General features: G+C 39.6%; 3 protein-coding genes across 4 annotated transcripts in view; 2 read left to right on the forward strand and 1 right to left on the reverse strand.

Moving 5' to 3' along the window:
- Positions 1-6,398: 6,398 nt before the first annotated feature.
- Positions 6,399-11,385, forward strand: LOC113036454 (zona pellucida-like domain-containing protein 1). Of its 2 annotated transcripts, XM_026192829.1 has the most exons (11): positions 6,399-6,407; positions 7,259-7,363; positions 9,000-9,226; positions 9,377-9,567; positions 9,688-9,760; positions 9,847-9,944; positions 10,024-10,107; positions 10,193-10,361; positions 10,643-10,742; positions 10,838-10,858; positions 10,952-11,385. In XM_026192829.1, exons 2-11 carry the CDS (start codon positions 7,270-7,272, stop codon positions 11,044-11,046), a joined length of 1,152 nt encoding a protein of 383 aa, XP_026048614.1. In that variant the 5' UTR covers positions 6,399-6,407; positions 7,259-7,269; the 3' UTR covers positions 11,047-11,385. The 2 variants fall into 2 exon arrangements, with proteins under 2 accessions (XP_026048614.1, XP_026048615.1); XM_026192830.1 differs by lacking the exons at positions 6,399-6,407; positions 7,259-7,363 and adding an exon at positions 7,830-7,859.
- A 54-nt stretch (positions 11,386-11,439) lies between these two features.
- Positions 11,440-13,058, reverse strand: LOC113036452 (uncharacterized). The gene is made up of 4 exons (XM_026192826.1): positions 13,029-13,058; positions 12,842-12,900; positions 12,658-12,751; positions 11,440-12,519 (listed from the first exon to the last, which is right to left on the reverse strand). Exons 2-4 carry the CDS (start codon positions 12,894-12,896, stop codon positions 11,673-11,675), a joined length of 996 nt encoding a protein of 331 aa, XP_026048611.1. The 5' UTR covers positions 12,897-12,900; positions 13,029-13,058; the 3' UTR covers positions 11,440-11,672.
- A 955-nt stretch (positions 13,059-14,013) lies between these two features.
- Positions 14,014-24,306, forward strand: part of LOC113036758 (uncharacterized) — a 40,122-nt gene continuing 29,829 nt past the window's right edge. Inside the window, exons 1-15 of the mRNA XM_026193222.1 lie at positions 14,014-14,056; positions 16,405-16,593; positions 16,747-16,970; positions 17,659-17,820; positions 18,206-18,385; positions 18,604-18,724; positions 18,853-18,945; positions 19,058-19,247; positions 19,338-19,500; positions 20,499-20,687; positions 20,759-20,933; positions 21,736-21,875; positions 22,610-22,786; positions 22,979-23,109; positions 23,878-24,035. Coding sequence (XP_026049007.1) covers positions 16,449-16,593; positions 16,747-16,970; positions 17,659-17,820; positions 18,206-18,385; positions 18,604-18,724; positions 18,853-18,945; positions 19,058-19,247; positions 19,338-19,500; positions 20,499-20,687; positions 20,759-20,933; positions 21,736-21,875; positions 22,610-22,786; positions 22,979-23,109; positions 23,878-24,035 — 2,248 coding nt within the window. The 5' untranslated portion in view covers positions 14,014-14,056; positions 16,405-16,448. The remainder of the gene's footprint in view (positions 14,057-16,404; positions 16,594-16,746; positions 16,971-17,658; positions 17,821-18,205; positions 18,386-18,603; positions 18,725-18,852; positions 18,946-19,057; positions 19,248-19,337; positions 19,501-20,498; positions 20,688-20,758; positions 20,934-21,735; positions 21,876-22,609; positions 22,787-22,978; positions 23,110-23,877; positions 24,036-24,306) is intronic.

The following is a 24,306-nucleotide window of genomic DNA, read 5'->3' on the forward strand; positions in this document are numbered from 1 at the left end:
CAGGTAAATCCCATCATAACTTTTTAGATAATTGCACATAAAAAAACTGCACATTTCAACCTAAGTCGTAGTAACATAATGGCATATTTCCACTACAGTTCTCTTATTGGAAACATATACAAACACACATAAAGAAAACAGTTTATCTGTATGGATGGATGGATAGGAAAAATATAGGAAAAATAGAAAGCCCCTCTTCTTAGGACTTCCAGACTAATTTCCAGAGTGTATCCATCAAAGGCTTGTACTTGCTTGCACTGTAATGCTGATGAGTTAAGATTATTTTGGTGGAGATATACAGAAAGAATCAAACACATTTTTAAGACATAAAGACACTCACATAGACTCACAACACAGATGTTGGCTTCAGCCTGTGGTCTTGCATGTCCTCTAATAACAGCTATCAACACATGACCTTGGAAGTGGAGTAAAAATACCATTCTGTGGAGAGCTGAGAGAGGACAGATAATCATAGGTTAGTAAGGCATGTGGTCTGCTACCTGGGATCAAGCAGTCTCGCTGGCTGTCTCTTTGTTGGTGACACAGCTGTGTCGGTCATGTGGGTATCTCTAGAGAGACTGAGCCTCTGGACTGATTTCCTCTCCTTCATTTTGGTCTTTTGCTGCCTGTGCAGTAAATTTGATTATTGGCTGGTGAAGGCAAACGTTTGTCATGTGATGAAGAGCTGTGACTGTGTGTTATAAACCCTGCCACTGTTGAGCCTCTCCTCACATCATCATTGAGTTTATTATCGGGCAACAGGCTCAAATCTTATTTGCTCAGCACAGGAATGCAACGTGGATAACTTCATGTGAGGACTCAAATGCTAGACTGTAAACCAGAATTGTTATTTTGCAAGCAACCCCTTCAGGATTATTGCAGAGACACTGGCAGATTCATCTTTTAAGTTTGGAAACGTGAAAATAATATAGGAGGGACTATTTTAGTAGCAAAGCTGCATAAAATACAACTTACAACTACAACACCTCGAGCTCAGGATCCACCTTAAATCCATCATCATGTTAGGCGATACTAAGCCTATTTCAAAGTGCCAATTATATCCATACAATACAATAAATAGACCTATGGATTTCACTGCTTTGCACAGCTCGTAATAAGCAAGACAAACATAATGAATCCACTAATGTAAACTTCATTAAAAAAATTGTACCTGAATTTTTCATGTATCGCTTTATTGGATATTTATTCAAACTTTCTGAGTGACTCTGCTGGAGTGGAAGTTGTGTCACTTGGTTTGAACTCTTCAGCTCTGGCAAATCACGAGTTGTAACCCAGACCCAACAACAACAAAGCATTTGAACTCTGTCTAATTTTGCCCAGCAGATGACACCAAACCACACAGAAGTAAGGTTAAGCAGCCACTCCCATTCATGGTTTAAACTGTTTAAGTGTCCAGAAAGTAATGACTCACATCAACTCAGGTATTCAGCTTTTTTTCTTTACTTTGGATACCAAACTTAAAATAGAAAATATTATCCTTACTTACCAACTACACTCATTTTTTTTCTTCCAACTATTTACTTTTAAGCCTGTAAACTAACACAGTCATGTTTTAATCTTTACTTATGGAAATATTTCAAAAGTAAGACCCATTTTAATATTTAACCTCCTAAGACCCAAACTCTTTCATGGCATGCATTTTTAATTTCTCTTTGATATTTGGGATGATTGGGACCTGATGAAGGTAAAAACAAAGAATTGCCAGATTTTTTTTTTTTTACCTGATTTTTGTTTGTAAGAAAAATGAGAGCCACATATGAGGATTCATTTAAAATTTCGATAGAACAGTGGCAGTATAATGTCCTTGTAAGGGGATATCAGGCCCTTGTAGAGCAAGATTTAGTATTTTGGTCTAAATAACCCCAAATGTGATGTCCACATATGTGGACGCAGGGTCCTAGAAGGTTAAAGACACAGACTATTTTACATGCTTTTGTCTCTTAACATCTAGATTACTACAATGACTGTTTTACTTCCTAACCTACTGAATGACTGCAGACTATACAGAACTCAGGTGCCATGATTTGAACTTGAGCAAAGTGATGGGATCACATCAGTATGCATTGGAATCGATTTTAAGATTGTACTGATTATTTTTGCAGCACCACTTCCTACCTTGACTGAAAACTAAGTCTTTAATTTGAATGGTCTTTTTTATCGCATACATTTCTTACTTGCGTTTCATTTACCTGATCTCGTAGAGCAGTTTGTGATCTGAAAAAGGTCCATATTTATTATTATTTATGAAAAAAGATTTATTTATGTAAATAATTATATTTTCTTGTACGTTACAAAAAAGTAACACATTACAGAAAAGTTAAAGAAAACTTTTACATTTATTTGGTAGAACTGGATTTAATGCGGCATTAACATGTGGTTAAACTTGAGAGTTGTGGGTTTCTAGTAACAAACCATCAGCCATTCCTGAAATCACTTATTTGTTGCAGAGGATTTTTTTTTATGTAGAACAAATGCTTTTACTTTTGTTTACTTTAAGTACAGTTCAGCAATAATATTAATTATATATATATATATTAGGGGTGCAACGATATTCGTATCGATATTGAACCGTTCGATACAGTGCTTTCGGTTCGGTACGCATATGTATCGAACAATACAACATTTGTAATTTATTTTATCAATTTTCCTTCTGACGATGCTGTCTGTGTGGAGCGCTCAGTGAATCTGTGTTCGACTACTCCGCCTAGGCTGCACTGTCGAGCGCAGATCCACTGAGCGCTCCACACAGACAGCATCGTCAGAAGGAAGAGCACAGGGCAAACTAGCGAGACAGAAGTTAAGCTCTCCTTGCAACAGGCAAATTGAACCTCATTCAGTTCTGGCGTTTGGAATTATTTTGGTTTTCATGTGACATATGACCCTGAAGGTAAGCGAGTCATGGACTAAAGTAAAACAGTATGTTGGATGTGCCATGCAATGCTCAATTACATTGGTGTGAACTAGTGTGTTAGCGCAGTTAGCTCGTTAACGTGTTGGCCGTCTAGCCCCATGCACGGAGCGATCGGCGGTAGCTCGTTAACGGAGATTTGCTGTGTTGTGGCGTTAAGGTCATTTCAACGAGATTAACCTGAAAGCACTAGTGGGAACACAACGAATATGACTGCACATTTACACCACATTTACACCGACATCATCCTAGTGCAAAGACAAAAACAACAAGCATGCTACTAACTTTAGCCGAGTCATTTAGACAGCTGTTAGCACATGATTCTCCTTATGCTGCTGAGAATATAGCCCAGAAGAAGCGGATAGTATAGCTTTTATTTTGGAAAGAGCCATTTCTCTGTAATAAACTCTCTTTTCCAAAGATGCATGATTCCTCAATCAGATACAGGGCTTGCAATATCGCTAGCCCGACGTCCCAGAGCTAGCGATTTTTTCAGTCGGGCTACCAAAATCTATCTCTTCCCTGCCCGTCGGGCTATTGTAGGAAAAATATATGTCAATGCTTTTGCATTCTTTCAGAAATGTAGCTGGGTAATTATGTCATTGGCATCTGTGAGCCACTGTCAATATGTGACATATTGAAGTCGCGTTTGAATTTGCGCTTGTTTTTTTGCTTTCACTTTGCAATCGTGCGAACTGTGTATAGAGAGCGACAGCACTGATCTGTGAGTGATGATAATTTGTGCACCAATTCCTCTGACATCGTCTTATTAATCGTTAGCTTACTATGCAAACATGACAAGTGAAATCTCCCGCAGCTTAAACATGTGAGAGGTTGATCGCGCAGAGAATCGCTGAGCTTATGTGAGTGAGTGTGTAAAAGCAGCAGGATATATATTTCAGTTCTGCTGAGCCAAATAAGACAGGTCAGGGTGAAGAAGTGACAGCCAAAGAAAAGCTTACCACAAAACGGAGAAGTTATGACAAATCAGACTATGAGGCAAAAAGAAAGTGCAGCTTTATGGTTTCATGGACAAAAGAATTTCTGTGGCTGCAATATGACAAGCTAAATAACCAGGGCTGCACATAAGTGGTCCGCAGGTGCGCATTCGCTGTCAAAATAAAAAACGCGCACAAGGGTTAGGGTTAAATTTAAAAACTGTACTTTTGAGTTAAAATATATATTTATAATTTTAATAAATGACAAATTAAAAATGCATGAACATTTTTTTTGTATCGAAAAAATATCGAACCGTGACACCAAAGTATCGAACCGAACCGGACCGTGAATTTTGTGTATCGTTGCACCCCTAATATATATATATATATATATATTTCTAGTGGGATCACTGCTTTGGTAGTTTTACTCATCCTTCTTCTTCTGCCACTTGATGTGAGTAACCAACACAATATCTGTTACCATCAAAAGCAACTGAAACCCTTTCAGGATTTGTTTTACAGTGTAAGATGATTACAGCATTATGTCATAGGAGCAATTATCTGTGTATTTATTACAAGTTGTCAAAATAAATAAAAAATGAACCCTCTCCAACAACGAAGCATTACAAATGTTATTAAACATACAAGTTTCTCAGTTTCTTGTCCAAGTGATATTCTATATTCCCACCCAGAGGGGTTATCTGTAACAGTGGGGATTTTCTCTGCAGTACATGTCTGCAGAGTACAGTACCAATTTCTCACAAGCTTCCCAGCGTATCTTCTTTCCTCCAAATCTAAATCCTTGCCTTCTCTTGTGCCCTGGTTTTATACTTTTCTAGTGTGATTATATGTCAGTAACCATTATAGTTCTTGTTGAAAGGAGCCAGTAAAGCTGCACACAAATCCTTGTTGGAGCTCACTGTCATGATAATCCTGTGTGGTCTGTGAAACATACCCTGCTAAAGATGGTGACACTACAGTTGATTTCAGCCCCTGTTCTGGGAGCAATGTATTGATGCATCAGGCAAGTTAATTTCACAGTAAAATTCACATATTTTACAGTAGTAGTGCTTCTGTTAAGCTTATTAAATGAAATAGGTTTGATACCTAATCTTAGTCTTTATAAAGATAAACATTAAGTATTAAGATAAACTATTAAATATTAAGATTAAGCCACACATGTCCAGTGTTTGAGACATTGGTGGCTAAAGCTGACCCATTAACCTCTGGACATGTGACCATCATGTTCTCTGTTTTCTGTATATTATTATAGGGGCTTTACCTTGCAATATAAAATGTGCTGAGGCAACTGTTGTTGTAATTTTGGTGCTATATAAATAAAACGGATTTGAACTGAATCATTCTACTTGCATAATTCACTGATTTCATTTCATTTCATTTCATTTATTTATTTATTTCACACTTGGTACAACAATTCAAACAAACCAACCACACTTTCTATCAAAAAGCACTACAACCATGTGTGCAGTCAAGGTCATTGCAGGAAAAAAATATAACAATACAAGGACTAAGGAGTGGAAGAATGGCCTGTGAATTTTTTCTAAACAAGTTTCCTCTGAGGTAAAAATCAGGACAGAGTGACACTGGATAGAGTGACAAATGTTTTCTTTCACCTTGGGCTCTTTAGCAGAACACTAAGCTAATTTTCTTCTATATTACTAGTGAACAATGGGTGTTCTCAGTAGAGTTGTAACAGTTATGGCCTATAGGTATCTAGTCTATAGGCAATGCAGTTCTATCAAGATTGAAATAAGTCTGACATGCAAGGGGAACTAACAGCAAGTTTTTAATAGGCTGTTGTGGCAAGATCACCTCTCAAGCATTCATTGTGCATAATTCTCAAGAGATAAAGCCACTCTTGAAGCATGTATGTTTAGTCTTTTTGTTTTTTTGCTTTTGCTTTTGAAATCTGATTCTTGAATTATTTGCAAGTCGATGGAGGATCTCAGTTATTAAATTTATGCATTGGCCTGGGTTCTGCTTTGTAAAATCCATTTGCTCTGCATGTGTTTCAGGCATTTTTTTATTAGAAACATTAGCTGCAATATGATAATGAAAAACCTGCAGGTCTTCAGTAATGTTGCCTGATTTTTGTAAGAAGTTATAGTGAAAAATTAAGTAAGGGAGAAAAGTGTCCGTGGCTCACTTTGTCTGAAGTCAGTTGAAAAGTTCAACAACCAAATATGCACACTGCATCAAGGTTTAAACCTCACTTGCCTCATTGCAGGAAGGTGCGACAGCCGACAGCTATATTTAACTTCTGTTCTTTGATAATGATTTCTGATGGAAGAAACCCGAAACAACAGTTGCAGCTAACCTGCGGGAGCTGTGTCACACAAGTCCCAGTACACAAAGATAGGGGAAAGTGTGTGTGTGTGTGTGTGTGTGTGTGTGTGTAGGGGTCTAAAATTAGACAAAGGGAGGGCTACTGAGTCACGCAACTGTGGTATGTATCCTGAATACTATATAAGCCATATATCTCAAATACTGTGACAAGCACCTGCTCAGGTATCACCAAGGTAAGACCCTCTTCTGGTTGTTGCATAGGTCTCTTCCTAAAATAAAGAATTATATGCAGTACTGTGAAAAAGGATTCAGTCAATTGTCATTTTTTTAAAATACAGTAATGTGGAAATGGGAAATTGGTGCAATGATACATCTATTGTTAAGTAGTCTTAAAGAATAGTTCTTCAGGCTTCTTGAAGCTCAAAGCTTTTCTTTGGATGGTGGTTGCCTTTTGGTCAGCTCCATGTCAAGATGCCACTGATTTTCAGTCCAGTTCTTGTGTAAATTGGCAAACATCCTTTTCGCCCCATTTCCTTCCTTGAGAATGGTTTCTTGACAGCCAGAATTCGACTGAGACCATTTCTGACGAGGCTTCAGTGAACAGTAGATGAATTCGCTAAAGGGCCAGATGCATCTCTCAGGTCCCATGTCAGGTCATTGCTGTATTTATCTAATTTCTTAAGGACATTATTTTCAGATTTTGTTCATGTGCTGTAGATAGTTTTTTAGGCCTACCACTTCTTCTTTTGTCCTCCTCTGTTTTTTTAAGGACTGCATACTGTGATATACCAGGCATGATACAATTTAAAATTGGCTCTCTGATAGGTTATCTACTATTATCATAGGTCAGTGAAATTAAAAGAAACCCCCCCCCAGAAAACTGTTCAAGACCACTTAAAAAGAAATTACAAAAGCGTCTGGCTTCTCTAAAGAAATGAAGTGTGGCTCCGGACCTTTCCACATGATTGTAGACCTTATTATAAACATTGGAATCATCTAGTAGAAAAACAGCAACTTATTTACACATTTTTCACATAAAATAATAAAAATAACTGTTGCTACTGTTGTTTTACTCCTTTTACAGGAACTGCCATTATGGCTCTTTACCGTTGTCTCCCCCTGCTGGTGATGCTTTTGCAGCCTGTTCGGTGCCTCTATAACTGCTCCTCTGAATATCAAAGGACCCCAGGTACTTTTTGTGTGACTTTCAACAAATAAAATATCAGTGCTATTAAGAAAACAAAAATAATGCTCTTTTTAAAACTTTTTGACCAAATTTGGTAGATATTTATTTAGCTGTACAAGATTTAGGCTTTAAACATGGCAGCCACTAAATCATAATCATTTAACCTTTTAATTAAAAAAAAAAAATCACATTATTAATATTAGAGATGGACCGATCCGATATTACGTATCGGTATCGGTCCGATACTGACCTAAATTACTGGATCGGATATCGGAGAAAAATAAAAAATGTAATCCGATCCATTAAATATCACGAAAGCACCTCACAAAACTTGCAACACGCCGTAACTCGCCTCAGAACGTCGGAGCAGTATGCATCACGTGATAGAGCAGCTGTGGCATGCGGGACCTGTCCTGGTCTGGATAGCATGTGGAGCTTCGCTAGCAACCTGGCATTTCATCTCCGACAAAGTTATCCCCGAGAGAAGTAAAGCAAGTGTGTAAGTCCATCTCTGAATGTTTGTAAAGCATTCCCAGTTAAGCTTAACTAGCGACTGCCTCTCGCTCTCCGGCTGCTACTTCAATCTGAAACTGCTAATGATCAGCTGATCGGCTTTTCTGTTGTGAGTCCATCTCTCTTGTTTGTTTTTGGTCCACTTTGCGCCAGAAAGAGCAAACCAGCGGCTGAACAACAGCAGCACGTTTAAGCTTGATAAGCTGTTGTTAGAATTTATTTAATATTACTTTCTACACCAGGATCTTTTTCTACGTAGCTGACGGCTGGTAACTGTGCAGGGGCGGATCTAGCAAAGTTTAGCCAGGGGGGCCGATAGGGCATTAACTGGGAAAAGGGGGCACAAAGACATACTTTTCTTTCTTATTCTCATTTAAAATGTCTAGCTTTTAATAAATAATTATCTGACACCCAAAGTTTTAATTTGATGTAAAATGAATAGAAGTCAATTACTGTATATAGTGACTATTAAGTCTAATATATATACCCTAGTAAGCTATAGTACATTTTCCTTTGGGAAGGTACCATCTGTGCAGTCTGCAATTTTGTTGAAGAAAGATGTTGAATCTATTTAATATTTCTTGAAAAATAATTGATTTCTGTGCATTTTTTTTCACACTGCATCAAATTAAGGTTGATTACGTTGATTAAGCATCATGAGGTGGAGCGTGAGGGGTGGTTCCCTATTTTTTATTTATTTATTTTTGTTGTTGCTGGGAGTTGGAACCCTATTAGTTAGGTTGCTTAATATTTACGCTAAGTACTCTTTAAAATACCAGAATAGGGAGGATGGTGTAGGTCTAAGTTTATTAGATTGATCAGTATTGCTGAACTATGAAATATTTTTTTTGTATACAGGTATAACAGAATAGCTTTAGTGTAGTTGTTGTTTTAAACTTGAGTATGAACTTGCAGACTTGCAAAATGCAGCAAGATATTTTAAAAAACAGTTTTGTTGATTAAAAAACACTATATCGGATTCATATCGGTATCGGCAGATATCCAAATTTATGATATCGGTATCGGTATCGGACATAAAAAAGTGGTATCGTGCCATCTCTAATTAATATATAAAATTAAACAACTATTTAACTCCCAGGGTTTTTAAAATTTCTTTCTTTCGCAGAAAACTCAGACCTAATGGTTCAATGTGGCACCAGCAAGATTACCCTGGACATCAACCTATGCACAGTTCAGTGGGCTGGCTTCAATGCCACAGAGCTAGCACTGAATGGGCAGTACAGTAATACAGCGTGCCAGGGCTCTGTGGACACCAGTGTGGACCCTCCGGTCGTCCATTTCCAGCTTCCTGTCAACCAGAGTCAGGATAACTCCTGTCGCCAGTCTCTGCAGGTTATTGGATATTGGAGAATGGAGAGATTGGCAAAAAATGACACATATCTGGAAAATGGAGCTGCCAGATGTTAGATATCTGGCTGCTTTTTGGGAAACTGTTTAGCAGCATATATGAACCACAATCGTATCTCTTTCTATCTTTCTTAGATTGTAGATGAAAAGCCAGACCCTTCAGGTCCCTTCAGCAGCTTCTCGAGTATCCAGGCAGTTATTGTTACAGGATACATTAACACACCTAGATCTGACCAGGGGCTGATCAGCTACTCCACAGATCTCTATTACCACTTCTCCTGCCGATATCCACTGCAATACCTTTTGAACAATACACAGATTACAGCGTGAGGAACCAGATATACTTACTCCAGAGATGTGTTTCTTATTGCGCATTTATACAGCAAATCTAAAAGTTACCATATGTTTCTCTGTCTTTTTTTGCATGTTTTCAATTATTTTTCTAGCTCCTCAGTCTCTGTGGCAACCAGCAACAATAATGGGACCTTCATCGATTCACTCAAAATGAGTGTTTTTAACGTAGGTATAAATTATCAGTCAGCTCATGAGGACACAAATCAGATGTGTTTCTAATGACTTGGTTTACTCTGACACTCTTTTTCTAGGACTCTAATTATAACTATCCGTTAGTGGTGCCTCCACCAGGACTTGAGCTGCGAACCAAGTTATATGTGGAGGTCAAGGCTGATAATCTGACACAAAAGTAAGTAAATGCCTTTCGGATGCTCATAACGAACTCATCAGACTTCATTCCTGTTGATTCAGTATTGTCTTTTTTTTAGTTTCAATTTACTCTTGGATCGTTGTTTTGCTACTCCAACTCCTTACAATATGCCACAGAGCGTGCAGTATGACTTCTTCACTGGGTAAGAAAGCGCACACTAGCACAGTGTAACTGTACATTAAGATATTTTCATGTCTCTAATAAAAAAAAAAAACACTTTCCACCAGCTGCGATATAGCTAACAGGACGACTGTGACGAGCAATGGCGTCTCCACGGTTGCCCGGTTTAACTTTGAGGCCTTCCGCTTTGTTCAGCACCATGACCAGGCAAAGTCCAGCATCTATGTGCACTGCATGCTGAGACTCTGTGAGCCTAGCAAATGTCAACAAATTCAGGTAATTTCAAGTAAGTTGAAAAGTCAAGAATGAGCGCATTCTTTGAAACAGCAGATAAAGTCATGGTAGAGAAAAGATACCACAGACAATATTTAATAATATATAATATATATTACTTAATGGTTTTATAGAACTTGGCAGGAAAGAGATTGTTATTTCCACCAGCAACACTTTGTGGTTCACAGTTGGGCCACTAAATCCCTGGGGCTGTAGGCTCATCCCTATCTTAACATGTATATTATAAATCCATAGTTTCCACGTTTTGTGTTAAACATTTTCAGAATTGTGCTAATAACAGAAGAAAAAGGTCTTTGGTTCCTTTTGGTAAAGAAAGCAGCGAATCAACTACCATTTCAGTCGGACCTCTTTACATGGCTAAAGGTTTGAAACATAGTTTTATTCTTTTCTTGCGATTTTCCAAGAATACTTAAGTTACAAAGTTTCTCACTTTCCGTTTTTCTTTTACTTTATTAAAGACTCTCCCAATGCAGAAGACAGTGAGTATAGTTTAGTTAGACTCATAAATACATCTTAATATTGTTTCATAATTCAAAAAGCAAACTTAATTCATCTCTTCTTGTGTGCATCAGGTAATACCGTGACTTCAGGCAGCGATGGCCATAACATGACAGGCCTGACTGTGCGCCTGCTGTCCTGCTGGGTCTTGGTGGCTGGTTTGTTCTGAAGCTGTTTAATTGCACTGGACTGACAGATCAACCAGCCAATTCTCTTTGCATTGTCACCTTGTACAATGCTGAAGCTGCATAGTGCTGTAGATTGTGAGGTAAAATCTGATAATGTTGTAGTTTTCATCCTATTAAATATAATTTTGTATCCATACTTAGTTGTCAGTTGTGAAGGGAAAGTCAAACTTGAACTGTAAAGCAATTAAAAAACAAGTAATTCTGATATTTTATGGCAATAGAAATAAATTTTGATTATACTTGTCTACAAGATGTTTTTTCTGTAAGATGTCTTCTATAGAATCTCAACTGCTTATAAGCAAATAAAGTATATGCTTTAAATAAACACAAACAAACAAAGAAACTCAGAGACTCTGTGACTGACATGCAATAATTAATTGACAGAAAGAAAGGGTCATTTGTACAGTGTCATGAATACCTTTACTCTCAAAAGACAGCGATATATATATACATATATATACATATTGACAATTCCTCACCGGGTCACATACAGAATGAGACAAATGCATCAAATTCACACTTTCAGACATATTTACAACATACTCACTGAGCTGCTACAATGGCAACAAACAAACAAATAAATGAAAAGGAATACAGATTTCTGTAGTCACTGCATTGACTGCATAATGTCCTGAATCAGAGCTGAGAGCTTAACTGAGAAGTCCTCCCGCAAAGAGCCACTTTGGAGTGTAAATGAAGAAGAAGTCGCGCTAGAGGCTCTTGGGACCCCAAGCTCCTTTTCCAGCCCTGTGAACAGCCTTTCCATTCGAGCTTGAAGCACTTGGACCTCCACGGATGCATTTTGGCAGAACTGCTCTATGCTACCTCTCACTTCTGCTGTATGAGGTTGTGCAGATTGTAGCACTGCCGAAAGCTGTACTTTCAGGGCCTCCACTCTGTTCTGTGCCTCCTCTTTAAGTGAACTCACTTCCTGTCCCAACTTGGAGCTCATTTCCAGCCATACATTTGATGTGCTTGGCTCTTCTTCACGATCACTAGTCTGTTTCAGATGTTCAATCACTCCACTTGCTTTGGTATAAAAGTCACTGATGGTGTTAGCAAACTTAAAACTGCTGTGCTCCAGGGATTGGCTGATTAACTCGAAGGCTTCCTGATACAGAGACGGACTGGCCTCCTCCTGAGCCTCAGCTGTTTCTAAAGCCTGTAGATAGAGACCCAGCTGGCTGCACAGATCTTGGCTGTTGCTACTAAGAGAGCCTTGGAGCTGCTGAGTCAGGGGAGTTAAGCGTTCTCTCATGCTGGCCAGGCGGGAACTGAGATGCGCCGAAGATGGGGACAGCCTCTCTCGCAGCTCCACCAGCTCTTGACGCAGACGGATGCGCAGGCGCTCCGACTCCATGGCGAGCTTGCGCTGCATTTCCTCTGCCACAGGGTTGTCATCATGTTCTTGGTTGTAAAGTGCACTGCTGTCTATGCTGCTCTTGTAAACCTTTCTGCAGAAATCAAGAAAGAAGAACAGAATTATAACGTGTGAAGACAGGTTATATGCTACAAAATAGTAATAAGCAAGTATTTATATTTGCATATGTCTTTAGACACTGAAGATATGGTCGTTCATGAAGACAACTTACTGCAAATCTTTTGTGAGGTCTGCCTTGCCATGAGCTTGGTTGGTCTTTCCATCAGACCACGTTGGCTCTCTGCTGTCACTGTGTAGTGGGTATCCTATAGTTTTAAAAAAAAGCATAAATCTACATAAATAAAGAATTACATGGCAAAATGAAGAAAAAGGAGGAAAGGAGGAGATAAGCATACCTGAAGTTGTCAGGAAGGACACAGCAAAGATTACAACTTTTAAATGCATGTTCATCTTTCTGTAGAAGGACAGATGATAGAAAAATATTAGAATTTTACCCTCAAAACATATAACTATAAGAACGTTTCAATATATTCTTCTCCCAGTACAAAAATAAGCACATTATGCATGTAAGTATGTCTTTACCTGAGTATCAGGGGTGTGTGGACTGACTGCTCATCTCATCTGACTTATAAAGTCCTTGTTATCAGAGCAGCTGCCCCAACTCTGCTTATGTCAACAGTCAACACGTGGAGGGTCACACTGATGATAGAATTTTACTACCTTTGGAATTTTGAGTGAAAAAAAGCCTAAAGTAAGTTAGAAACACACCTTGCACGGAAGAAATGGCCTTCACGTCTGCAAATGCTTGAAAGTGTATTACACTTGTAACCCTAATATCCAGCAAAGCCTAACTCCACTAGTGAAAAGAAAAAATAAAGAGTCTGACTGTACTGAACTCATTCTCGTTCTCATTTGATTTGATACCACAATAGCTTCTGGTCTCAGACACTCATTTCAATACAGTGTGGGATGCAATTTGCATACTATAGTTGGATTTATAGCAGAAAAATGTAAGTAAGATGTGTATGCTATAGGTTGTGGCTACCTTGTGATTGAGAAGCCATTATTTCAAGTAACAAAGGTGTAGCCTGGCCTATTTATGGCAGCGTTTTGTACCTTTGCCCCTTCTACACTGTCACGGGAGATGACTGATAACATTTGGAGCACCTAAAAGCAGCTTTCAAGATTATACTTAAAGAAGTCTGATGTTCATTTTATGAATTACATGAAAACCTTTTCACCCAAGCTAGCTAGTGCTAGTTTCCAGCTGTACCTTAGCGTTTGCATGCAAAGTTTAGACAGGATCTCTTGTTTCAGTCCATCTACCCCCTTTTGTAAAAACATTTTCACTCCTGGCTACAACCCCCAGCAAGAAAAGGGTAATTATCAAAATGCAAAAACAAAGCCTACAAACCCAGTGGGTAAGTTTACACTGCACAAGAGGCAGCTAGCTCAAAGTTCACATTATAATGAACTAGTTCAGATTGCATGACTACATGTTGTTTAATGAAAGGAGAGCACAGGGGTGTGCTGGAGTTTGAGTCTGAGAAGCCACCCACCGCCTAGCACTATTTGGCACATTCTCCCTGTGCTAGCATGGGTTCTTCCAGGTACTCAGGCTTCCTCCCAGAATTCAAATACATGCATGTGATAAACAACCTCTTTTTGTGACACTTTTTTTTAGATTCACTTCACAGGAGGCTGAGCTGCAGATGCCAAAAATGAGGACATGACCAGGATGAGTCTATCACAGACTGACAGACAAAGTTAGAGAGGCAAGGTTGAGATGGTTGGCACAGATGATGTGCAAATGAAGAATAGTGGATATTTTAGATGAAGAATTTGCTCTTTGCTTAGTACCTCTTTCATTCTTTTGTTCTAAAAGGCCTTAAAATGTCTTTGTCCTTACCTCCATGCTAAAAAGCAAAAAAAAGAAGAAATCTGTGCAAGAGGTAAATGTCAGTCTATAGTTCATGGAAAGGTCTCATTCCTCCCAAGTGTGGACATTTTACCTTGAATTCTTGCAGGGGTTTGGATTTATTAGGGTGACCCAAACAAGTTTAACAATGTTATTTGCAGACACATGTGAACTTTGGCCTGATTTCTGTCTTTTTACGTCAAAAGCTCATTTTACAAGAACCCAGACTACGTGAATATTTGCACTGAGTAGCTTGTTTGACTTGCAGTCAAGGTTATGGCTTTTTATGCATCATTCCCGACGAAAAGTTGTTTGTTGTGTGTTTTGTAGTCTTTAAATTGTGTAACAGTTCAACGAAATGCGTTTTGGACCAGCTCACCAAGCTTTAGTTTATCATGGATTGCTTTGGATGCTTGACAGAGAAGAGTTTTCTCATCAGTGTTTGTGCTGCTTGTAAGAACAGAAAAAAACAACTCATGTAAACAGCGCGGAGGTCCTTTTAAACTTTTGAGTTGCTTTTGCTTTTTATATTTTTATGCTGCTGGTAATAAAATCTGTGATATTATTTAGCAGTTCTTTGTTGGCTATGTTTACTGTTTTTTGGTAAGTGAAATGTGCAGGCTTTTCCCACCAGTGACACGCGTATGTGGGTGAAAGTTGAACGCTGCTCGGTTAGATAAATTGCGAGTAGTCATCAGAAGATCATAGTTCATGGCTACCCTAGTGGAATATCTAGGTTATTCGTATGATCTAAAGTCCAGTATCTATTTCACTACAAAAACAGCACAGAGTGAGAAAGACTTTGGTTACTGTACACAACAATGGACCTGTTGGCTCCTCTTTGCACTGAAGAGTTTGAGCATATGTGACTCTTGTCACACGTATATGGTGAGCTGAGGGCACATGGATGTATAACCACGAGTTTATATTTCTAGAAAATGATGATATTGTTTAACATTACATAAAATTGCATGGAAATAACTCGTCAGATCATTACACTTTATATAACAACAACCTGGATTACTGATGATCAATGGGCAGTTTAATCAGTTCACAGATAAAAGTGGCATTTGTTGATGCAAATGATCTGTCGCTTTTGAGCCACACAGACCTTGACCTTAGTTTCATTCCACTTTCAGCTAATTTGCAGCAGCTATCAGAAAGTAAACACACACGGACAACGCAGCATTCGACAGGTTTGTGAGACTGGTTCATCGGCAGGTGAAGCTAAAGCTTGCACAATGACAGACTCTTGATCTGATCAGTTATCCATACCATACTTGTCATACTATGTGAATTTAAAAGTTGCCTCTGTGAATGGGAATGGTATTTGAGAACTGGTTACAAGCTAAAAAGATTCTGGAAATAACAGGATTCTGGATTCTCTGTTCCTTTTATCAGTGCTGGTGTGTTTTTCTGACAGTCTCACGTCACAAAACAATGACGTGAAACTCCGAGCAGTGGAGCTTTTGTACAACCCAGTTTCTGGGAAGCCTTTATTCTTCTGTGTTTCCATGCTGTTTTTAACTCAGAGATAATGAAGCTGCATTGACCCTGAAAACCCATGTAGACTTACATTTTTTCAGGAATCAATAAGGAAATCAATAAAGAATTTGACCTGTAAGCAGAATCTGCAGTGGCATTTCTATACAAAAATCTTATTGATATCCTCTCTTAGATGAGACGCACCTCATTCTCAGTAGACTCCTCTAAAGCAAAGCTGCGTTGTTGTACCTCAGGAGCCAAATCATTAATCAGTATCATGGTAGCATTGAGAAGAACAAAAGCAGTAATGTGATCAGGCAGCATCAGTCTGTTTTTCTTTGCTGCTTTCCACCAGTGACCAGTCACTCCACTCTTACTGTCACCTTACCTTACTGGCCTTATAAATTTTTCAGCAAGCCATTGAAAGTTATGCAGATTAACTAGCACACTACTTACCTTGCATCTCTGTGGGTTTGCAGCATCTCTAGAAGTACTTTCCAGTCTATGATGAAAACAAGGATCATGAATTAAATTATTCATTTTTTCCTTCCACAGTCTGGAATAGAGTTGGGATTAATGTTCATCTGGTTTTTACTTCAATGGTGGACATATTAACAATGCAGCAAACTTGCAAATGCATGGGGTTAGCTTCTCTGCGGTGGCTGTTTGCTTCTGTGCTGCTAACTGTGACTCGTGGAAACAACTTCAGTGGACATAACCAGGAGAGACCACGCTGTCAGCCAGGTAGGCTGTTTTGAGTGCATAATAAAGTGGCATTATTCTGGAAAACATTGCAACAACGCAAAAATAAAGAGAATAAAGAAAAATGGATGGCAAAAGATTTGTTTTATAGTGTGTGTGTGTGTGTGTGTGACACGATGTTATTGTTTCTATTAGGTTTCTACTGCCCACTGGGGAGCCCTGCTCCAGTCCCCTGTCCTAAAGGAACATATGGTCCACATGCTGGAGCTGTGTCCATGGACAGCTGCTTGAAGTGTCCTGCCCATCACTACTGCCCTAGACCCGGCTTGTATTCCCCACTTTCCTGTGGTCCAGTGGCTCAGCAGCCTGTGCCTGGCCAGGACACTTGCATCTGTCCAGAAGAAGGACAGAGTTTTCAGGTGTTGTTCACTGGCTTGTTTTGTTGAAGTGTTTTTCACATGATTGAAGGATCCACCTAGATATTTGTGTAGATTGTGGGTTAAGTGTATCTATGTGTTCTCCCCATTGTTTTCATTTGACTTCATCTGACACATCACAGCTTTCGACAGCGCTTGTCACACACTTCCTTTATTGTCTTTTGAGTTCATCCATTATAAATGAAACCCAAGGAAGAGCTCAAATTTCTCAAGCCTGTATTTTTTTGTGTTAGGAAAGCCGTGTTCCAGTGTGAACACTTTTATAGTCGGCAGAGTATCTTCCTCACTTTCCCTCTGAAGCATTCGACAGAACAATCTGTAGCTTCAAGCTCAATAGCTTCTGATCAAGTTTCCTCACTTCAGGGTCAAATTTCCTAGCCTACTGCAGTGCGCGCAGGTGTTGAGATATTCTTTCATCAGCTCAGACTAACAGAAATGAGATTTGTCTCGCTGTCATATCGGTGTTTGTGTATACAGTTGTATAAAAAAGGAAGGACAGGAAAATCAATGTTCAGACTGAGCAATAATAATACTCTGATATGTAGTAAGGTTCAAAGTGCAGTGTGTCTGTGTGTGTCAATGAATGAAGGAATGAATGAATGAGCACTTTGGAATATTAGGTAACAAACTGACCACAGCATGAACTGCTATCCCCCTGAGTTTTCCACAGGCCAGTGATGGACGTTGCCACTGCACCATCGGCTATCAAACCACCGGAAATGGAGACAAATGTGTACAACAACAGTACGATGTCTGCAGAGACGGAAAAACTCGCACACAGTATGGAGACTGCCGGGACAGACACCAGTGGTCATTTCACTGTAGTCAGCAGGTTATGCATTGTGCAATCATGTCATAATCAGATGTATACAGTCAAAGTAGGGCAAAGGTTCCGCCACAAAATGACATTAGACAGGAAACTTGTGCTCAAGATATGTGACACAAGTTCAGTTTTAAACTGCAGCCTGTTTACAGAACACACTGACTAAACATATTAAGCAAGGCTAATGAGTACAAACCAGATGTCTTTGCCCTCTCTTACATGAACCTGACAATAGTTTACCTAGCACAGACTCATATTAAGTCCACTTAGCATTTAACCATTAACTACTGCATGAAACTCTAACTTCATTAGCAATGCTTTCACTGTTCTTTCTGTTTAGAAAGGAGACCACTAAAAACTGTGAGCTGATTCTTGCTCTGCCTTTTTCCTGCAGGTGTGCCATACTGCAGAGGACTACCGGGGTTTTGATGGGGAGCTGGGCCTGTGTATTTGTAGAGAGCCTCCTGGAAGAGCTGCATGTGGAGGCCTTTGCAGGAGCAGGGCAGCTGCTGAACTGAAGCTCCAGTGCGAGACCAATGGGGAAATGGGACTGGTGTGGAGCTATGACAATCAGGTGAAGAAAGGAAATTGCAGGTTCATGCACTGAAGCACAAAAACTGTGCGATAACTATATAATGTAACATTTGCACTGAAACTATCATATGATGGACAGTTTTTAGGTATAATATGCACGCATCTATGCGAAAACCTCTTTATTTCTCCAAAAGAGAAAGCTGCAGACAGTGCTGCAGTGACCTATTAATGGCAAACACACTTATTGTGTGTGTTCAGGTGTCGAGCGTCTCTGGCAGTGTGCTAGAGACAATTTTTAAACAGTGGGACTCCCAAGGGAACCTGCAGTGCAGCAGCCAGATCCAGTCATCACGTCCTGTCTACATTGTTCAAACAACAGGTGGAGACGCAGCCGCACACAATGCCTTTTATGTCCTGCACTTTATCGCTTTGCAGCTCTCCCTCTCTTTCTCTCTCTTTTTGAGAACCCTCCCTCTATCTATCTGTCTTCTTCCTGTCTGATTGCAGATGCAGGCTTCCTTGGCCTCCTCAGCGGCCTCCCAAAGGAACTTGAGCGACTGTTTCCTGACACCGCTCAACAGGATTCTCAGAGCTCAGCTGGTGTGCCATAATAAAACAATCTTTTCACATCATGAATACACAAATGAATGCATGAGCAATTTTACCCAAGTAATTGCTGCAATAATGAGGGCACTGCATTGTGGATTTTCAGGGAAACATTATGTCAGTATTAGAAACATCAGTCATGGAGACACAGAAATGGAGAGAGGAGATAAGGCTGATATTAATGGAAAAGGAAGAAGGCCAAGCATAAGTGGCGTTTTGAACCCGACAGCATGTCTCCATTTGGGTGATGTAATACTCTTCACTGTCAGCCCACGTCACTATCCCCAGTATGACATGTAAGCCGGATACTTGTTTTCATGCCCATTTTCTCCTGCCATTTCTCTGTTTGTACATTTTCTCCCAACTCGCTTATTTATGTCTTTCAGTGACAACTTGTACAACACAAACACTGACTTTGACTGGGGCGCATTCAGACAGTTAAAAGAAGAGCTGACATTGTCATGGACTCCTCCTAGCTGCTTTGCTGTGGTCTTTAGCCAGCCGGGAGTATATGTCTTTACACCGAGCAGCCATCAGCACAAACATTTGGTAACAAACTTTACAAAAATACACAGTTAAGCTCAGATGTTTAAGGACTCATCATAGTCATGGTTATTTTGGGGATTTTTAATGATTTCTTTGAACTGATTGTGAAGAGTGGGACTACCTCCAAGGTCTTCAACCTCAGATCAGCAACTAGATGGTTGAAACTTGGACAGAGTCGAGTGCTCCACTGATGACCCCAAACACACATCAGAACTGGGTTTGATATGGATAAGGCAAGCTAACATTAAGCTTCTGCAATGACCTTCCCAAAGCCCCAACCTCCACTCTATTGAACATTTGTAGAATATATTAAAAGCTTGTTCCTGACAGGAAACCAACCAGTCTAAATTAACTATTCTGCCAAGAAGAGAGGTCAAATATCCAGAGGGAAAAATGCCATATGATTGCTGTTGGCTACCAAAAGCTTCAGGTGCAATGAACCAAATAGTAGTGTGGGTATATGTACATATTTGAAGTCTTATGTTGCTTTTGACGCTGTGTGGATTAGAGATAATCCAAAAGAAATTCAAGCTTGTGCACTAGATTCTTTGTTTTTAAAGTCATTAAACATGTATGCTGTACAGTCATTTCACCCTGTCCATCTCCATCTTGTCTCTAAGATGCTGAACTTAAGCTTTCTCTGTGATGTACTCATTTACAATCCTGTCCCTTCTAGTCACTCCCAACAAAAATCTGAGCAGCTTCACCACCTCCAGCTTGGCCTCCTGCTTCTTTGCCAGTGCCGCTGTCTCCAAAATGTGCATCATAGCAGCTCTCACTACTATCTTGTAAACTCTCTGCTGTCCTTCTGTCATAAATCCACCCTACTTGCACTCTCGTCTTTACCTCTCTTATACAATGTAATGTAGGTAGTTTAAAAACAAATCCCAATCAGTGAAGCCAAACATGATAACTTCCTTGATGTAGCAACAAGTAAATAGTAAGTTCTCTCTCTTTCTGCTATGCCACGATACTCTAACTACTTATTTCTCATTATTCAGTATGTACGAGTGATGCCTGCGGGTGGCCAGTGCTATGAGCCTGGCTTTTTCTTCCCTACCATCCCACGTCACATGACCAGGTTGGGAATCAGTAGGAGACGCAACCTGTTACTCCGGCCAGACTGGCTGGTGACCGTAGGAATAATGTTTGGAGCTGTGGTCATCCTCTGTTTATGTGTGACAATGCTGGTTAGTCTACATACACAAGTATATGTGAAATATAAAAGTATCACTCTAATTGATGAGTCTGTACTATGTAGATCCTGTTTCGTGAATATGGATGGCCAGAGAAGGAGCCAATCAAAGCACGGTACCGCTCGCTGCAGCTGGCCTACCAAATGGATGACTACTCGTCAAAAGGTTCAAGGGTGATCTCACAGAGAAAGACTCATCGAAACCAACAATCGAGAACAACTCAAGGCTCCATTCAGCCAGGTGGAACATTGTAGACGTAAACACTTTGACACTTTACTCATTCGTCGAAACCCTAAAGCCCAATACATTACATAAATAACATGGTTTTCTCCACTTCAACTAATGCACCTGCAGAGTGTACACATATGGCACTTGAATGAACATGAAACGACACACTGACACATTGAGAACCCTTGTAACATCTCATGTAGCACCGGCAATGACCCTAAGGTGAAATTTCCAACCAAACACTGCTGAAAAAACCCCTCTTTACATGCCTGATTTCTCTTTGATAGTAAAATCAAAACAGCCCACATCCAATCCAATCTATTTATAGAGCCCTTATAAAAAACACAGTTTTGACAAAGTGCTTTAAAAAGCACCAAAATACCCCCCAAATCAAGGGGTAGCAACGTAACATGGGCAGACAGATCATTCCACAATAACTGAAAAAGCTTTAGGAACTGCCAGGAACAGCTTGTCCATGGACATCAGTGATCTTTAGGGAACTTATGGAGTTCCCTCAAGACCTTATTACTTCATTTAAAATGAATTCTTATGCCACAAAATGTTACATTTTCATATTAAAATACCTGTTAAAAGGGAGAAATAAGTACCTGCTACATGCTTGTAAAATGTGAAATGTTTAGCAAGGCTTCTGTGTGTCTGTAAATGAACAGTAGAGAGGATGTTGCAAAACATGCTTACGTGTTTCAAAAGATCATATAATGCTATAACCTATCAAAGTTCACCTTGAAATAAGTTGGATGAGTTTTTTATATTGTTGTAATCCTTTTCTTTGTGACGGTGTTTTTTTTTACAGCCTCCACAGACGCCTCGGAGGAGTTCTGGGATTATGAACACCAGGTGGATCTGGAGGCATTCAACAGCAACACCTTTTACAGCCTCCTGCTCAAGCAGAGCCTGTCTGTCACTACACGACTGGGACAGCTCACCACTGAGGTCTGCTGCTGTTAGTTTAAATGCCAATCAATCACAAAGCATGTCAAATGATAAACGCTTACTCTCTTGTCTCACTCACACACTCATGCTTATTCTCTCAAGAAACACACCAGACAAAAGAGTATTCTCTTTTGCACTCTTAAAATAAAAGCTGCATATTGAATATGCCTATATTATTGGTTTATGAATAGGCAATAAATAATTTAGCCCTCAGGTGTCTTTTTTTTTCTTTTTTAAAATGAAGCTTCTTTGCAGGGAAGAATACAAATGTCTGATTCAGTCTGATTGGAAAACCTAACAGCTCCCGAGTACAAACTTTCAGTAATGCCCCATTGAACAGGACATTTTGTGGAGAATTCACAGCATACATGTGCCATTCTACATCCAGCACGCTTTGGGAACCATCTCTTGCCAAAACAGAATATTTGCTGTAGTGAACATTTGGAAGAGAGAATCTTATTTTTGTGTAATTTGAGAAAGAGCAATTTGGGAATGTTTGGAAAAGTTAAGTTATTAAAAAAGCAAACAGATTTTGGTTACAGCCCTCAGGACAGCTCAGGTGTTAAAGATGTAAGTGGAGATGGAACATTTTGCACTGATGCACTTCTTGCAGCTTGCATTTCTCACTAGTGCTATTTAAATGTGTGGTTGTTGCTTTGGGCTGTCAATAGATTATCTGCTTATGACAAACACTTAATGTTTTCTTTTTGTCTCCAAAATATGTGTTCATCTAGGTAAAAGAGCTATACCAAGGAGTGCTTGGGAAACTGCAAATACTCCATCCGCATATGATCGCTGAGGAAAAGCCGGGGGAAGGTTATGCGATGTTCAGGAGGGAGATTGAACGAGAGGTGGTGCGACGAAAATCTTTGGCCTCACAGCTGAGGACACTACTTGACAGTCAGCTGAAGGTTTACATTTTATTAAGCTGCATATACATGTCAAATTATATTCAAATTTTTAACAAAAGTTTTAATAGCAAGTGTAGCATCAGTTTGAGTAAAGTATATTTAGATAGCATCGCTCAACAAGTATATACTTTCAGATGTAAAATTATTGCATTAGCAAGGTATACATGATCAAGTATGACTGGTTTTCTTCAGGTTCTGAGGCGAGAGCAGCAGGCCCAGTGGAGGATCCACAGTGTGTTCACATCTCGGCTCAGAGAGTGCACCAGACTACTGTCTAAGCTTTATAGTAACAACCAGACTTCCACTGAACTGTTCCAACAAATGTAAAGCTTTCATTTGTTCAGTTATTCAAGTACAGCCATGTGAAAAAGAAAGAGCCAGGTGTGTGTTTACTCAGTACCCCAACAGTGGAGGTCCCAACAAATTCACCCCAGGGTCTGACCAAAAAACCCAGGAGCCACATATCAGACGCTACAGACCTCAAAGTTTATGACAGCACAATTAAAATTTATAGAACTGACTGACTGTCCTTTGGACTGATGAGTCCAAAGTAGTGATGTTTGGACATAATGCTCATCACCATGTTTGGTGGAAACCAAACACAGCATATCAGCACAATCATCTGATACTAACTGTCAAGGACATGGGTGGAGGGGTGATAATTGGGCTTGTTTTGCACCAACAGGATCTAGGCAACTTGCAGTCTTTGAGTAGACTCTAGATGGTAACATAGATGGCTGAAATTGGGTAACATAACAGGACAATGATTTTCAGTGCAGCAGCAAAGGTACAAGAAATTGGATGAAAAAGAAAAGAAGGCGGTGCAGTTAGCAAATCAAAGTCGTTAGTGAAATACAAGGGTGGGACCTTAAAAGAGCTGTCCATAAATGAATACTCAATTATTAATAATCAATTTATTCAGGTTAAAAAGTGATTCTACAAACTTTTGAATTGTGGGATGTATGTCGTTTTCCACATGCATAGAGTCCTGTGAAAACGTTCTTTTTCCACATGACTGTAGTAATGGGGAACCTTAGAGTTTAAGGGTTTAAATTCCCTTGAATATTCATTTTGCTGTCTCCCATCTTCAGTTTGATCCAGAGGTTAACATCACTGGTCGATGAGATGGGAGATCTACTGTCGGCAGAGTGCCACCGTCAGGGGTCTTGGGGCTTGTTGGGCGAAGGTATAGGAGCCAAACTGTTGTGCCCTGATACTGGAACTGTCCTTACCAAAGATGACATCTTTGGTGAGTCAAAACTCTTTCATTTGTTTATCTGCGCCTATGTTTCTTAAAGAAACTACACCATCTGCTGCTTATTAGGTGAACTGCAACATGCAGACAGACTATGGCTGAGAAAAGCTGGGTTAGAATACATTATTGTGTGAATGTGTGTGTGAATGGGTGGATGACTGAATGTAGTGTAAAGTGCTTTGGGGTCCTTAGGGATTAAGTAACGCGCTATACAAATACAGGCCATTATTAATTTGCTAAATGTTAGATGATGTATCCAATAAAT

The sequence above is a fragment of the Astatotilapia calliptera genome, chromosome 14 (assembly GCF_900246225.1).
Source record: "Astatotilapia calliptera chromosome 14, fAstCal1.2, whole genome shotgun sequence".
NCBI classification, from domain to species: Eukaryota; Metazoa; Chordata; class Actinopteri; order Cichliformes; family Cichlidae; genus Astatotilapia; species Astatotilapia calliptera.